An 18009-nucleotide genomic window follows, 5' to 3' on the forward strand; every position below is an offset into this window, starting at 1 on the left:
GTTTTAACAAACAAAGAGATTGCAGCTTATGTAGATTTTGACATCAAATTCATGCATAATTGATTCCATCCTCCAACATCTTCCATGAACCAATTCCACCATTTTCAATCAAACACACAGAATCGATTCTAAGACTAGTAGAATCAATTCCAGCCTTCTAAAACACATTCAAAATCGATTCTAGACATTATGTAATACATCCATAATCGATTCTTACCCACTAAACCCCATGCATTCCCTCCCACAAGTGAAACCGATTCCCTCAAATTAAAGTGAAGAGTGTTTTGTTATTTCACTCGTGTATGAATGGTCCATTCCACCAAATCTTCATGGTTATACATGAAATCTTTTGAATTTCTCTCTAAAATCATCACCAACAAATTGTCTCAAACCCTTTTAAACAAACGTATTACTCAGTCACAAATGTATCCTCACACATGCTTTAATAGTGTCATCCATTGAAACAAACATTGCCTAAGTGTTACATTGTACGAAATTCCCCGAGTTCAGAATTTGACACTACATTGTGTGGTCAAGTTCCAACAGGAGGTTTGGAAATTGCTTCTTATACCCACTCATCTTTCCACCCACACCTGTCAAATATACGAAAAGAAAAAAAAATACTTCTTTCACTTGGTCTCTCGTAAATGCGATGATGATTGTCTCGTCTTTATTTCCAATATCTTCGATGGCAACTTAGTGTTTTGGGAGAGTGTTTGTCTCCTTTCTTCTTTCCTTAACCGAATGAGAAATCTATGAGAAGATGAAAACGTGAAAAAAGTAATTAGGAAAATCCTTTTCGAAATGAAACAGCATATACTTTCGGAATGGTTTTTTCATAATGTGTATTTACACTTTCGGATTAATCTCTCCGAAACTCGTTAACCTCTATTCTGGAATCATTTTTCATTTTCCGGAACACAAATTCAGCATAACTATTATAGAATTACTTTTTCTTTGCGAAACTCTATTCAATTACTTCTGAAATGATTTTTCCGGGTGTTACATTCTCACTTCCACAAATTACCACCACCTCCACCTTGCCAGAGTACCCACATCAAAACCACTGTCTCCACAAAAGGACACCAATTTCAAACAAAAATTCCAAAGTAAAACTGAAATTCCAGAAAATGAGGTAGTGCAGGTCGAAATTGATGGGGTGCAGAAAGCGATTGCAAGTAGGTTTTAGGCGAGCTGTACTGTACATGACCTCTATTTGGAGCAGAGAGTTCAAAGGGGTGAATGTGTTGAAACTGACTTTAAATCAAAAAACATTACCCAAAGCTAACATTGTTTAGAGGAAACCATCTTAAATCCCAAACAATCACCCCAACTTGGCATTGCTTGAAAGAAGTAAAATCAGCCTAAAACACAAATAGGTTGAGATAATCTTTGGAACAATTACTCCCAAGTTGAAGTTGACATTACTTGAAAAAATTATTGTTGTATTTAAATTTAAAGTCGTGGTTGAAGGAACAATTCTGGACATTTTATTAAATTTTAATCAATAATAAAAATGTATTTGTTAATGTTCAGTTGTGGTTTCAATTGTCACCAACACGGTCATTTAAAATTATTTGTAAACATACTATTATTTTATCTAATGCATATTAAACAGGATACAAATTTATCAACTATTTTGCTGTCTTATGATATTCATATGTATCCGATCTTTAATCTTGATAAACAAGCCATTGAGAAGATACTAACAAACTCATGTCTTTCCAACAGTGAATCATAAACAAATTGAACCGATTGCTGGAAACAATTTCGTTTTTGACCCAAAAGAAGTGGCAAACATTTATATCTATTTATGTATGTATTTAATTCTCTGCCGCAGGAGAGGCGTTTAAGAGTGAGTAATAGAAAAAACTTACAGGCATTCTCCACCAGTTTGCTCTTCTTTCTTTTTAGCTGACAACTAAACTCGTTAGTCACAAGCATTTTAAGAGAGGCATGGAAATAAAAGAAAAATAGATCGAAATAATAATAGTAATAATAATTTTTTCTTTTAATGTCTACAGGTCGAAATAATTGGGACGACACCTAACTAGGTCGATATTAACGGGCTTGCAATATATGGGATCGATATTCTCCCAACGCCCAAATGGGGAATATGTTTCTGTAAGCAGAGTATGAGATCATGCAATTCTTGTTGAAGACTCCCATTATTTCCTGAAGTGATGATAAAGTAAGGTCAAAATTATTTCAACAGCTGACGAAGTCAACTATTTCCTTAAAGTGAATAATAAACAAACGAGGAAAGATGCATCATCTACTATTGATTTCAATTAAAATCACTATAACTTTAAATCAGGAATGGATGCATGCTTACTTTCGCACTCCAATTACTATACACATTTAAACACTTTATGTAAACAATATACAGTGTAAGTAGTAAACAAAAACAAAGTATGCTTTCATACCTGTTGGGGAAAGTCACCGTTCTCCATTTGGGAATTTATCAAGTATGCAGCTGCCCGGTGCAGTGGAGTCGGATCTCTCTTGGCCTGTTACATTATTAACAAGGCAGTGGAACAACATAAGTACAATCTCGACATCATTTTTATTTTGTATTTCTCCGGCTTAATAAGGAAGGATCGGATATAAGGACGTAAAGCAGAATCCATTGACAAAGTATCCAATTATTTGGGAAAATGTCAAACGTTCATCACATTTGGCATGGACATAATTATAAGCACACATCAACTACCGATTAAAGGCAGAGGAAGATAGCTGATCATTTTCATACATTATCTTTAAACTCCAATCAAGCTGTTATCACACATGACGGAAAGGAAATGAAGATAGAAAAACTAAAAAGGATATTAACACGATATATAATATTTTATAACGATATTAGTACGATTAATTATATTATTATATTATAAATTTATTCAGCCATTGGCATATCTATATCTGAGCTTAAAGGGTGGCTAAGTACAAGAGCCTTCCACCTAACTAGGTCTGGAAAGAGTAGATGTAAGCAGCCTAACTCTCGCCAGCAGAGAAGCTATTTCCAAGATTAAAGCTGTACAGGGCAGCAACCTCATCATTGCGCCTAACCCTTATAGCTATCTCTAAACTGCTTAACTTAAAATCAAAATCTTCCTTTCTAAAACCAATGATTAATTGTCCTACGCTGAAAAATGGGTGCTGTGCAACAAACTAATCAATACAATGGCTACATTACAAAAGTGGTAAACTTTGCTTCATACCTGTCCAGCATCAATTAGAGCCAACATAGCCCACCCAGTGTTTACCACATGAGACTTGTTGCCTTCCAGATTTGAATACACCTGAACAAAGACAAATTGTTGGAAAGATTACTCAAGAAATGTCGTTACTTAAATTGCTGAAAGCAATCCAGCTCGGTGTTAATTTAAATCTTGATGCAAATTACATTTCCACAACCACCTGTAATAATTATGTTCATCATTTCATCTTCTCGAAGTGAGCTTTCCCTTGATATTATTTTACAAGTAACTACTACATTCCACTTCTCTAGGGACAGATATATGAAATTTATGCTTTACACAGAAATTGAGATAATACTGCATTTCCCTCGGTGTTTAAAACAAGTTGTGAAATTTTGAATCCACTAATGCTATTAATTTCATTGTATAGTTAACTACCCAGAACGCATTTGATGCTACCCATGCCAACTTAGTTGACATGGACATCCAGAATAAAAACCAGTCGACTTAATTGGGACATAGGAAATGAGTTAGTAAACTACGGGCTGTCAGTTGGGTAGTGAAATTCGATACCCCTGTTAAGGAATTCATTATGCCATGACCAATAGCAGAACCGAAATTTGGTTTTAGAGGTAAACCCTAGAGGTTGTGAGAATTTCTCATATCTCTAGCGCTGTTTGTTATTCTTTCTTCTTGTTTTTGCAGTTCTCTCTCTTTCTCCGCTTTTCATCTTGGGGACCCTAACAAAGTATAACTTCTTATTCACTATGCATACTCCGTTTAGCAGAAAGGAAAGAAATAAAGAGAGTGAAAGCGAAAAAAAAAGAAAGAAAAGAGAAAGAGCTGCAGATGAGTGAGAAGAAGATAGGTGTGAAAAATAAAGTTAAAATACTTATTATAACTTGATATTCTTATTTATTTATTCTTCTTCTTATTTAAATTATTTTATGAAAATAATTATTTTCGACCTTAGCAGCTTTAGGAATTTTTCATCTCATTTTGTACGGAAAGTAAAGCCTGTCCACCATACCCTCATTTTTCTTACTTTCTTCATACTTTTCACAACCATCCACTTCCATTATCCTTCTACGTTGCCACATCTCTTTCCAGCTAAAAGTCCACCTTAGGGCTGACTACTAAAGTTAGTGTCCAAAGCAGGCAAATTCAAATAAAGGACATTTTGAGGGATTTTTATTCTTGATATTATTGCATGTAGAAACGTGTAGGTTTCTTTATTAAAATCCATTTTGCCCACTCTTTTATAGCACTTTTGCACACATCTGTTGAACTTGAAACCAAGGCATTAGTTTAAAGGGGAAATACCGATAGGATAGGGCCCAACAGAAAGAAGATAAAGTGGTTCAAGGATTTTTTATACGAGATAGTTAAAATATTAGAATATTATTTATAATAATTAGTTTATGGTTTAATTCCTAAAATGAGATAATGACACTTGTAGGGTCATCCTTTAGCTGTTGGTACGTTTTTAGGCTACACAGATGTACCTTTCTTACCTATGAATGAGAAATATTAATGTTTAGGTTAGTCTTCTTTATAGCTTAATTAATGGCAGGGAATTTAGACCAGAGTAAGCTTATAAAAACCCCACTTGACAGGAAGCAGATAACTGTCTATGGAAAATACCTAAAATTCTACCATTAAAGCCATAAAGAAGATAATGCATAAACATTGATATTCTTCATTCAATTTTTTTGGTCGGCAATATTCTTCATTCATTGACTCAGATAAGAAGGGTATATTTATACAGCCTAAAAATATACCAACAACGAAATTATGGCCCTACAAATGTCATAATCGAGAATTTTAGGGAATTAAACTATAAACTAAGTATCATGAATAATATTCTAATATTTTGATCATATCCTATAAAATCCTTTAAGCACAAGACACTGGTCATACAAACATTGGGTAGTTGGTGCTTGCCATAGATTGTGCAGGGTAAAAAAAACTGATATTGACATTAGAAATAACAAAGTTGACCTTGTTTTGACAGGACAGATAGCTCTCTCCCCAGCCACCGGAAGGAAGCTGCTTGGACAGCAGAAATTCACAAGCTTTCCGGATGCTCGGGCAATTACTGAAACTCTTTCCAGCAGCAACCAATCCTTTTACCCCAAACCAAGCACCATAAGTGAAGCAAACTCCCCAAGAACCATACCTGTTTAGCAGTTTGAGTGATTAAAGATCTACTTAACAAAGAAAGTTCAAATCCATGCAGAAACAGATGCAGACAGGAAAAAAAAAAAGCTTAGACCAAATATGAGATTTATGAATACCCCAAAAAACACACTTCACCATTATACACATATCCATAGAAAATTCCCAAATGGGAGGAGCATACCATGAGCCATCTGAAGCTTGTATATTTTCAATGAAGGCAACAGCTTTTTCTATACAACATTGTATTTCTTCTCGGCGATGTCCAGGATATAATTTCCTAAATGATGCCAAAGCTTGAATTGCGGCTGATGTACATTCCACGTAACTATAGAGCACATGAGAAACCATCAAGTTAAAATAAAAAACTAAAATAGTGGAGTAAGAGGAAAAACAGATAAATACAAAAAAACTGATATTTAACAAACATTTGATAGCTTACGGATAGTCAATAACGATGTCACCAAATGTTTCAGCCGGATTGATTAACTGAAAACAGAGAGCATCATCAATATCAACATTTTGAGCTTATATATAAAAATTAATCCAAAAAACAACTGCCCAAATTCTCAGGATCAGTTATTGAGCCATAATTCTGAAACCTAAGGGTAACTCCAATGAAACCAGAAAAAAGATTGTTCATAAACTATTATTCAACTTGTAATTTGTTTCATAGCATCAATCCAAAATTGTGCTTTTCAACTTATATGATTTTAAAGTAATCTAGCTGTTTATTTCCAATGTTCAATCCTAATTTATTTGTATAAAAAGGAGAATACAGATAAACCTTTAGTGAAATTAGAAGAAGATATATTATTATTGGAATTTATTACAAGGTAACATATTTCATAACATATAAATGGAACTCAAGGAACAATGCCAAATTAGAAGCTTTAAAACAAGATATATGGATATTGTTATTCTTGCAGGAAGATCAATATGCATAACCTGCCATCACATATTTCACATATCAAAGACGATATACTAAAATCTAATGAGAATAGGCTAAATGATGAGAGAGGAGTACCTCCAACCAATTATAAGATCGTTTAAGCTCATATGTTGCAAAACCACCATCTTCATTCTGCAAAGATAGGGAAAATGCTTTTGAATTTAAAAATAGGAAATAAACACAGTAAATATATGTAAAAATTAACTCATTTTCACCTCTTCTACTTAGTTCTTGTATATATAGTAATATTAAAATTGCCCAAATCACCAAGCTAAAATAATGTGTGTGGATAATTAAAAACTGAAAACAAAAACATAAAATATATATAAAAAATAAATCCACTTTTGATTCTTACATTCTTATATAGATCATAACTCAAGTAGTACTAAAATTGGCCAAATCACCAAGCTAAAAGAATCAATTCACTGGACTCAATACATGAATAGATGATACAGCTTACAGAGGCAAATACACACACATAAACTCCATCCAAATTATTAGCCAAAATGGTGATCAGCTACGTAAATGATAGTGAAAGCTCTCATCAAAGCAATGGTAACTAAGTTTAATTCATTCCCAAACTGAAAGCTAATGGCATCTCACCATTAGGCCAGTTGAACTGAATGAGAAAGTACATATGTACACACACCACTGTACTATGGTGGTGTTTTACTAGAAAAAAAAAATATATTTCTGAAACTTTGCGTTATATATCAAGACTAAGTTTAACAAAACACAGCAATCATAACCAGTTAGCTAATACATCTAGCTCGTTTGCTCTTTCCAACTATGTTACAAATGAAGTTTCAGCAATGTTTTAAAGAGAAAAAATGCATTTCATTTTCAACATAAATAGTTAATCAATATACGAAACAATTTGCAGCAAAATATTACATGGTCAGGGACTTTAAAAGATCAGTGAAAAACTTAGTAATCTTATTCATATTAACATCATATGTATTAGGGGTGGCAAACCATCCTTTTATAAATCTTTTATTGGGTCCATCTACAAGAAAACCTATCAATTATAAAAATATAAAAAAAAAAAATTGATTGGATCAAATCCATCCATTTAATTTTATGGACAAGTAAAGACCCATCCGTTATTCATCAAAATTCAATGGATTCTCCTATCAATTCTTAATGAATCAAAATTAATCCAACCATTTTTCCTCATAATGAATTCTTACATTTACCTTCTTAAGAAGTTTTAAAAAATATTTGAATTTTTTTTTGAAAAAAATTATTTTTGAATTTTTTTTAAATATAATTTTATTTTTCTTAAATTATTACATTTATGGATGGACCGGAATTCATCCATGAAAAGATTGTCAATAGATGGATCGGATTAGATTTTTATTAAATGCATCAGATTTTTAATGGATCAAAAAGGATTAATAAAATTTCTATGATCCGTCCAATTTGACAACCTTAACAAATATGAAAGGAACCAATAGTAACAAGTAATGGCATAAAATGATATACATGGTATATTTTCTCAAACAATTCAGATTATCTGGTTCAAATCATGATAAATCTAGCTACCTGTAGTGAGAGAATGACATTTACTGAATCATATAATCGCTTCACCTCCAATGGCTCACCAACTACTTCTGGTGCAATTTTGGATAATGATAGAACAGCCTGAAAAAAAAAAACATGAATCAAGAGAGAAGAATCAAATAAGAAATTCTAACGTGTTTTTATCAATAATTACTTTCAGTCCTTCAGCTGTGCAATCAGAAATTGGCCATCCATGATCTGCAGTTGAAAAAGGCCAAGCACCTTTTGAAATGTGACGATACCATTTATTAAGATCACCTGGACAGTCTTCTAAAACCTTTCAAACGAGAAAATTTCTTATCAACAAGGGAAAATCCATGTGATTTATTTATAATGATAAATGCAAAAGAACACCTGGGAGTTCTTAATATAGGTATGAGCTTTTCTTATAGTTGGACCAAATTCTTCAATGAGGTTAGTTGAAATAATAGCTTGGACAGCAAAAGCAGTATCCCACAGTTGACTTCCATTGTAGCCCTGCAACAACAAAAAAACTGGTTAAAAGTTAAATTTGTAACTCTGTTTTAATAAACTCTAACATAGGACATTAAGAAAAGCTCATTTGTGCAGTTAACATTAGTTCCACTTATTACATTATAAGGAGACACCATTATAGTATATTATCTATATATTATTCCCAATCGTCTGTGAATATGTCCAATAGAATAAAAAATTCACTTAATCATTTTGACAAGGTGAAAATAAGTTGATTTATATGTTCACCTGCATTTTCATTCCATCTTCAGCAATCCATAGATAATCATAAACTCTTGGAAGATGCAACTTGAAGGCCTCAGAATTTGGATCTTCCACCCAGCAGCAAAGCATATTTAACACCTGAATAATAATAATTAAGAATGATAATAACTAGATAGACAGTATTCCTAAGTATTTACTGGTTTCGATGGAAATATAAATTAATCTATATAAGTGGAGAATGGAAGGGCAGCTCAGGCATCCATAAAAAATATAAATGAAAATAAATTGAGGTGAAGGACATAAACAGTCAGCCCAGCAGAGGAAAACTAACAACCAATAGTTTAGCAGAATGTCGGTATTCTCATGCTCCTACTCAAAAGATGGAAATTTAAAGAACAACCAACAATTTGAAAGGAGGTCCTAGTTGCCTGACTCCTTTAAACAATCACCTTATTTACAGGACCTATGCATATGTATCGTGTATTCTCATCTTCATAATGTATATGTTCCATTGTTGAAGTAAGAGCCTTCTCCCTTAGCTTTTTGCCAGGCCAATGCATCAGAATTGGCTCGAGGAAATTGTGTAGAGATCCCCAAAGAATATCCTGCACGAGTGGGTGAGGATAGTACAAGTCTTCCTGCACAAGAGCAAAGATAATCCATCTGTAATTCTCATCTGCAGCACTAATAAATTGGTAGCTGGAAGTTTGATATATAAAATCCCAAAATTGTATTTGTAACTTCATCCATAACCAAGAGATCAGGAGTTCAATTATTGCTAACCCATTTAGCACATGGAAGTGTTGGTCTGTGCATTTTGTCCAACTTTCAAGACCAAATGGTTCATCCCAAAAGATATAAAAATCATTATTGAAACTAGAAATGATAGCCTGTACCAAGGTGTTACAGAGGGAGCAGAGTTTGTCATAAGGATATGGTTGGCGTTGTGATAAAATAGAATTCATAGCAGCAAGTTGGTTATGAAGTGACAAAAGTAGGATGTAGTAATAGTAACATCATGATGGTCATTGTCATGACAAGATTTCGTGGTGGTGATGACATAAGAGTAATGCTCAGGCAAGTTCTGGCATCAAATGACCAGGAAACCTGACATATGGTTTCACCAGAAAAGAAGCCAAAGAGAGATGGGCCATGTGTCCGAATGCCACTTTCAATAATATGATTAGTATGAGTAGATCAAGAATATTCTATTGTGGGCCTCAAATTAAAAATGCTAGTGAAACAATTATATAATATATTCATAGACCCAGTTTAGCAGCTTCACTAACCTTTGCACACAGATTGCGAGATTGATCCCAGTCAATATCATGATATGGTACAGTATATAGCTCTTTTCTCAAAGATAATATTGTTGGTGTGATTGGGCCAACAAACCTCTTTCCATATAAGTAGGACATTGGCAAATAGACCATCCGGCAGTGACACCACATCCTTCCTGTAAGACAAAAATAAATATGTTTTATTTCCAAGCTTACAAAAGAATGAACGGAACATCAAACTATGTTGAAGATGACAGAAGACAACCAATTCGATGATGAAAGCACTTCACAAAAAAATCATGAATATCAAGTTTTTCTCTGGAACATCCATACACCACATGAAATCATGAACAGGTTCCTTCCTTCTTTTAAAGATCTGGATACAATATGTCAAGAACCAACTTAAGCTTTGAGGAGAAGGGTAGGCATATAAATTATTTAGAAGTAAACTATAAACCTAACTCAACTTCCTACAAAACTAACTTTAAGGTGAGGTTTGCACCCATATATATACTTTAGTCTTTAGTCAATGTAAGACTTGCAACATAAATTTCTATGCATATTTAAGGGAGCTTGTTCGACCCATACTAGCTTATTTCTAGATCAACAAACTCAGGCTTCTGAATTAATTTGACAGGATTCTACAGCCATAATTATTCTATAAAATATTCATTCCTCTCAACTTGACCACATTAGGTGGGGTGGGGGTTTTGGAGGAGGGGAGAGAGGGCAATAGTGCGGAATATTTTGAACAAAGAGAGAAAGGTTAGTCTTATTGATCAGAACAAACTTGTACATTTGTAGAGGTTATTGACAAAAACATTGCTAATTTTAAAAGAAAATCGTTAACATTATTAACCAGTTTTGTGGCTGGTTGTTCCTACTCCAGAAATATTTTAATCACATCATTTCCTTTTAGTAGATTTCCCTAATATGTCTTCTCTGTGAACAAATTACAACATATAAAAATGGAATAAAGAGCAACAACCTGGATGAAATGGCAGAATGTATGGAAGGAGCCATATCTCAGGGGGCAGGGGATTATTTCCAGACCATTCGTACACTCCAAGTACCTATCCCACAACAAAATTAGACATAAATACACCACGATATCAAATCTATCATCATAATAAGGTTAAAATCTTAACTGAAAGCCACATCTTCCCCCATGACGTAATATGGGTAGCACCACCATGCTCTAGAATCCAGTCACGTGCCTTCTCCATCTCCCCTTTTCCATCATTAGGCCCCTCACCAAGCAATCTCAGAGTAACATAACTCAAGACAGAGCCAAACATGGTACTTGGACCTTCAATGTGCAAACCCCACCCACCATCCTTATTCTGCAGTTACATTTAAAATTAGGAGAACTACTGGGCGAAGCTCATAGATTAAGGGGCAAAGTGGTATGAAGTCCTTACTTGATGGTTATATAGGTAACGACATATTTCCTTTTTATGCTCTTCAGTTAAAACTGCATTGAGTGCCCCAGTGATTGACAGAGTAATTACCTGTTTAATTGTATACCCACAGAGTATAGGGATCTCATGGTTATCAACGGAATGAAAGAAAAAAAAAATCTAAATACCAAACCAAATGAAAACAGCAAATGCTGTAGGAAATGGCTAAGTGTTTTCCAGAATATTGGTAATGTAGCACAGAATAACAAGTTTGACAAATAAGAGGAAGTGTTGAACACATGGCTTACCAAGCCAGGCATCAGAAACATAGGACCTCCATAGTCTCCCGGCCAGTGTCCGTCATGACACTGGAGAGTTGAATGGAAAGTTACAGCCCTTCTTAATGTTTTTGTCACAACGTCTTCAGTCACATCCTGAATATCTTTAACTCCCACTTTGGGTAAGACTTCATGGATTGGGTTCTCTCTTGCAAACTGCTTTGTTTTACATGGAAGAAAGACAACTGTATAGTACTTAAATGGTGAAAAGTTTTCATACGAGAAATGAAACAAGTTTGACAGCATAGTAAATGAGTAAAAGATGATATGATACAAAATTGAATGATTTGTTTGTTTGTTTGAAGTGAAGCAACCAGTGATAGGTAAATAAGTAATGTGAGAGAGAATTGAGCCATGGAGAAGAGAGACCTGCAAGCGCATAAGTAGATCAGAGCTGTGTTTGGTTGAAAAGCGATTTTCATGGAAATTCTGGCGAGCTTTCTCAATCTCAAGGAGATCTTGAGGTGATCCGAGCTTAGGATCGAACTCCCACACCTGTCTTCCAACGTGATTGTTGAGCGAGCGAAGCCATGGACTCCCTCCCTCCGCAAACTTGAGCTTCCACATTATCGTTTCTGAAAAAGGGGAACAAATGAGTGCATTGCAATTTGCAACTGAATGGAAAAACAAATGACACTAACTAAACGATTGCGCAGAGAGTGGAGTGCCAAATGGAACAACAGGAACCTGTGTTTGCTGGGAAGATCGATCTATCAAATCAAATCCAATAAAAATCGGGAAAGAGAAATGTAATGCACTGCACTACTATGATTATTGATTCAGAATTTGCTTCCACTACAAAAATATAGCATCTGTCAGCAATGCATGCGCAGTAACCTTCAAATCGTGTAATTTATAAGGAACATCTACTGCCACCGCGGCGGGGCGGAGCTAGCAAAGCACCAACAAAACAACTACCACTGGATGGATGTATGGATGATGTATGTATGTCTGTCTGTCTGGGCCAACAAGTTCCGTGCGTGGGTTTTGCAACTTTATTTTATTACTTTTAGGCCTCTGAACACTTTTACTTATACACGGCTATACGACGATTTTCCTGATTTAAAGTGTTGGACACTTTCAATTTCATATATATCTAAAAGTAAAAATGTTAATTTGTGTTAGTACTAAAAATTATATTTAAATAAAAAAAACTTAAAAGATAAATTTTAAATAAAATTATGATATATTTTAATATAAATTGTTATACTGTTAGATAAAGATATTTTATTCTTAAATTTGTTTTAAGATATGGTTAAACTCAACTCTTTAAATTAGTTGCATGCACTTAGACCTTATATTTCCAAAAAAAATGTTAATATTTTTAACCATGTAAATAAATTCAAATTGTGTAATTTATTAATGACTAAAGAATGTTCTCATAATATAATGATTTATTTTAGTTTATAATTTTTTATTCTTAAATCTTATTAAATTATAAAACTATACTCAATTAATTACTTTCCAAATATAAAGATATATGTGCCCAATGACTAACATAATAATAGATTAATATTAAAGAAAATATTATTATATATTAAATTGTACTCAGTTAATTGAATTGTCGTAAGCAATTAAAATGTGATAAAAGTTGCTATAGAAGGGAAATAAAAAATAAAATAGTTTTTCAAACAATTACCCCTAAATGTTGCAATTTCTTACAAAACAAAATGTTTAGGTTTTTTCTAATTTAAAATGACATTTAATTAGCAATCATATCCAAAACACAATTATATTTGCATTGCAGGTCTAATATTAGTAGTTACAATAAAACAAAATAATAGTGAATCGTTGTACACATGTGGCTCACCTTAGTATTGAATGAAAGTATTTTTATTTATTTATTATATTTTTTATATATTTATTACTTTCAAATTTTGGTATATTTATGAAGGAATTTTGACATTCTAATATATATATTTTTTAAATCCCTCATTTATAAATATTAACATTCAAAGAAAATTTGAAACTGGAAGTGTTACTATACAAACTATATTTTTTTTATAAAATTATGATAAATGTTAAAGTAAGGAAATTCATTTTAATTTTCTACAATTTTAAGATATTTAATTACATTAAATATATCATCCTATAACTACAATGATGTAATTTCAATTTAATAATTTTTTTCGACATATTAATTAATATTTTTATTACTTTTCAGCAGTTTACTTAAATTATAACTATTTTAACAACAACCACTTTAAATATGAGTAAACGCAGCGATACTTTGACACGGACAAAACGACAAAAAGAACCACCTTAAATATCCATCAGATTCCAAGTGCATACAGATATGTGATCAGATAAAACTTGCCTGTACAGAATATAATATGTAAGGTGAGGCTGCATATGATATATGTTAATGATTGAGACTTAAAAAAATTAATAAATCCTTGATAAAGTGAAACAACTTTCTAATTTAATCTAAATAAATTAAGATTAATTGTATTCTTAGGACGAAAGTTCATTGGTTGATATATGTCCCAGACATGAATTAATACATGGAAAATTTTAACACCTTTTTTTCTACACCATTTTGATATTGTATGTATGATTGGATAATTTTAAATTAAAAAAACAAATTTTAATTTTTCTTTTCTAAATATATCATACTTCAACTTTTTTAATTTAAAATCGTCTAATCAAATTTTAACACGTATACAGTATCAAAATGGTGTCAAAAAATGGAAATAAAATATCATTTTCCTTAATATATTTTTCATCAAGAGAATATTGAAATTATTGGGCTGTTCACGATGACGGCACATAACAGAGACCTTGTACAAAAAAATATATAGCAGAAGGAGAGAAAGAGGTGACTCATTAGGTAGTTTTTGTTTTTCCCTTTGTTTTTGAACGTTGTTGATATTATTTATTAATTCTATAGTATATAGAAATGAGAATTATTGTCCTGAATAATGAATTAATTAAAAGGGTGGAGATATTTAAAAAGAGAAGAGATGAAAAGAGGGAGGGAGTGTTGGACGTGAAATATATATACATATAGACGGAGAGAAAGAAGATAGGAGTAAGTTAAGATGTGGAAGCTGAAGCTTTCAGAGAAGAATGAGGATGAGAGGCTAAGAAGCGTGAACAACCATATGGGAAGACAATTCTGGGAGTTCGATCAAGATCTTGGAAGCAAAGAAGAGCGAGCTGAAGTTGAACAAGTTCGCCAGGAATTTAACAAGAACCGTTTCAAATATAAACACAGTTCTGATCTCTTAATGAGACTCCAGGTGTGTGTGCGTGTGTGTATATATATGTAACATATCAAAAGATTACTGAGTCAATCTATCATTCTCCTATAATGTTGTTCCTAGTCATATGTTGAAAATGTAAGTGTGTCTCATGTTTTGTGTCTCTAGATGAATTCTCCTCTTGAAAGTTCGATCACCACCCAGTTATAGGTTTTTGTGTTTAATTTGCATGCAAGATTTACGTATGTGTTTGTCAGTTTGAAAGGGAAAAGGTCATAAAGAGGAAGACAGAGAATGAAAGGGAGGAGGACATAAGTGAGGAAGTTGTGAGAAGAACACTGAAAAGAGCCCTGAGAAGTCTCTCAACCCTGCAAGCTGAGGATGGTTTCTGGCCATCTGACTATGGCGGCCCTTTGTTTCTTTTACCTGGATTGGTAGCTAGCATTAATTCTCTTTTCATGCAACATTATATTTTAGCTGGATTAATTGGTGGGAATAATCATGTGTAGGTAATTGGATTGTGGGTAACTGGGACCCTTAATGCAGTGTTGCAGAAGGAGCATCAAAGCGAGATGCGGCGGTATATGTTGAATCACCAGGCATAGATGAACTATATATATGACTCTGAATCTTAATATATATATATATATATATATATATATGATGAGTTATGTTATATAATTAAGATGAATGAGTTATGGTTATGCAGAACGAAGATGGAGGGTGGGGGTTGCATATAGAAGGCCACAGCACAATGTTTTGTACAGCACTGAACTATGTAAGCTTGAGATTGCTTGGAGAAGAAGTGGATGGTGGAGAAGGCAGCATGCAGAAAGCAAGGGCCTGGATTCTTCATCGTGGTGGAGTCACTCACATTCCTTCATGGGGCAAACTCTGGCTCTCTGTAAATTCATAACTTTTTATTTTTTGTTCATTTGATCCATAATTTCCACTGATAAAAATGTTGGTAGGTTCTTGGCGTATACGAATGGAGCGGCATGAAGCCAATTCAGCCGGAGATTTGGCTGCTTCCCTACTGTGTTCCTTTCCACCCAGGAAGGATGTGGTGTCACACTCGATTAGTGTATTTACCAATGTCGTACTTGTATGCGACAAGATTTGTCGGTCCAATCAATGCAGTTATTTTATCCCTCAGAAAAGAGCTCTACACCCTTCCCTATCACTTACTTCACTGGGATGACGCAATGAATTTATGTGCCACGGTAATATTATCACTATTTTTAAAGATAATTTAAAACATTTATCAATATATAAGATAATTATGATATGTTTTATTCTAATTATCGCAGGAAGATATGTACCGTACTTGTCCAATGATGCAGAATATTTTATGGAGTTTTCTTCACAGTGTAGGAGAACCTCTTCTCATGCGATGGCCCTTCTCCAAGCTAAGGCAGAAAGCACTCCATCATGTAATGCAACATATACACTATGATGATGAAAACACAAACTACCTTTGTATTGGACCCATCAGTAAGGTAATAACCATGTTAACATCATCTTCTTAATTATTGTATAGAAAGTAAATAAAAGGTTAAAAGCTCTTTTTGGTCCCTGGTTGGAAAAATTCGAAATGGTCCCTGAGTTGATTTTCAATTTTGTCCCAAAGAACGAATTTAATGTTCAATCAAGTCCTTTTTAGTAACTCCGTTAAAATTGTTAACGACAACGTGTCCAGATGTGCAACTGCTAACTGAGGTGTCATTTCTTTGCTGAGATGGAGTAGATCAGTCATCACCATAGGGACCACATTGGAAATAATTAACAGAAATGGGGACTAGATTGAACAACTTTCATTCATTACAAAACAAAGAGCCACATCACCATCTTCTTCAACCTTCTGTCCAACCAGTCACTTAACCCTAGTGCCGCCGCATCTAAATCCTCAGGCCGCCACCGCAATTATAGCCCCAGAGACTCCAAAAACTTTCATACAAAGTGACCAAAATCACATTCACACACCCTTTTTTATCAAAACCCTGTCAACAGTTTCAATCACACCATCAANAAAACCCCTTTACAGTCTTCAACAACAAAACCTAGAAATTTATATGCTACAAAGGAAGGATCACGAATGCAAACCTGATTTCGCAGATCTGATTTCCCAAAGATGGTTGCTTCCNATTAGAAAAGCACGTTACTGGTGTGGAAGCCCAAAGTTGTTCTTCTCAAGTTTCACAAGTTGTTCTTCCCAAATTCAAGCAGTTCTCAATCTCGCAAGGGGTTTTGTTGATGGTGTGATTGAAACTGTTGACAGGGTTTTGATAAAAAAGGGTGTGTGAATGTGATTTTGGTCACTTTGTATGAAAGTTTTTGGAGTCTCTGGGGCTATAATTGCGGTGGCGGCCTGAGGATTTAGATGCGGCGGCACTAGGGTTAAGTGACTGGTTGGACAGAAGGTTGAAGAAGATGGTGATGTGGCTCTTTGTTTTGTAATGAATGAAAGTTGTTCAATCTAGTCCCCATTTCTGTTAATTATTTCCAATGTGGTCCCTATGGTGATGACTGATCTACTCCACCTCAGCAAAGAAATGACACCTCAGTTAGCAGTTGCACATCTGGACACGTTGCCGTTAACAATTTTAACGGAGTTATTAAAAAGGACTTGATTGAACATTAAATTCGTTCTTTGGGACGAAATTGAACACAAAATGAACTCAGGGACTATTTCGAATTTTCCCAACCAAAACTGGGACCAAAAAGAGCTTTTAACCTAAATAAAAACTCAACTAATACTTAATAAACATAAAATATTTTATGTTCACCACCTAATCTTAATACACTAAAGCTGAACTAATAAAAAATAGCTAATATATATTTTTATTTTTTATGAACTATAAATTTTAAAAAGAATATAATTATCTAATTATCTTTGATTATTTATAACGAATTGCTTCCAAAAGTATCTCTTTGCATTGCGTGCAATCTTTTACCAAAAGGAAAAAAAAGGAAGAAAAGAAAGGACACCAACCAGATTAGGGGACACGATTATATTAAACCATTGATATAGACAACCGAACATGCTAGCCTTATGAAACAGGTACTAAACATGGTTTGCTGTTGGGTGGAGGATCCCAATTCCGAAGCATTTAAGTGTCACATTTCAAGAATCAAAGACTATCTCTGGGTGGCTGAGGATGGAATGAAAATGCAGGTTCTACATATATAGCTTGTATAT

At 33.7% G+C, this 18009-nt stretch overlaps 2 protein-coding genes across 5 annotated transcripts in view; one reads left to right on the plus strand and one right to left on the minus strand.

The window, feature by feature from the left end:
- Nucleotides 1-438: 438 nt before the first annotated feature.
- LOC106770354 (cycloartenol synthase) lies at nt 439-12625 on the minus strand. 4 transcript variants are annotated; one of them, XR_002668313.1, is made up of 20 exons: nt 12295-12519; nt 11977-12182; nt 11578-11763; nt 11291-11380; nt 11018-11212; nt 10858-10942; nt 9879-10045; nt 9039-9227; nt 8614-8727; nt 8245-8367; nt 8045-8167; nt 7873-7971; nt 6403-6459; nt 5818-5864; nt 5560-5703; nt 5199-5376; nt 3219-3299; nt 2427-2510; nt 1878-2175; nt 439-753 (listed from the first exon to the last, which is right to left on the minus strand). XR_002668313.1 is itself a non-coding variant. In XM_014656174.2 (20 exons), exons 3-20 carry the CDS (start codon nt 12172-12174, stop codon nt 2062-2064), a joined length of 2274 nt encoding a protein of 757 aa, XP_014511660.1. In that variant the 5' UTR covers nt 12175-12182; nt 12295-12402; nt 12526-12625; the 3' UTR covers nt 1790-2061. The 4 variants fall into 4 exon arrangements, 3 of the variants coding, with proteins under 3 accessions (XP_014511660.1, XP_014511656.1, XP_022638251.1); XM_014656174.2 differs by lacking the exon at nt 439-753 and adding an exon at nt 12526-12625 and having other exon boundaries at nt 1790-2175; nt 12295-12402; XM_014656170.1 differs by lacking the exon at nt 439-753 and having other exon boundaries at nt 1790-2175.
- Nucleotides 12626-14577: 1952 nt separating this feature from the next.
- LOC106756220 (lanosterol synthase-like) overlaps nt 14578-18009 on the plus strand; it is a 6150-nt gene continuing 2718 nt past the window's right edge. Inside the window, exons 1-7 of the mRNA XM_022787250.1 lie at nt 14578-14849; nt 15068-15244; nt 15320-15409; nt 15520-15714; nt 15782-16033; nt 16121-16309; nt 17872-17985. Coding sequence (XP_022642971.1) covers nt 14649-14849; nt 15068-15244; nt 15320-15409; nt 15520-15714; nt 15782-16033; nt 16121-16309; nt 17872-17985 — 1218 coding nt within the window. The 5' untranslated portion in view covers nt 14578-14648. The remainder of the gene's footprint in view (nt 14850-15067; nt 15245-15319; nt 15410-15519; nt 15715-15781; nt 16034-16120; nt 16310-17871; nt 17986-18009) is intronic.

Source organism: Vigna radiata, chromosome 1 (assembly GCF_000741045.1).
Source record: "Vigna radiata var. radiata cultivar VC1973A chromosome 1, Vradiata_ver6, whole genome shotgun sequence".
Lineage (NCBI taxonomy): Eukaryota > Viridiplantae > Streptophyta > Magnoliopsida > Fabales > Fabaceae > Vigna > Vigna radiata.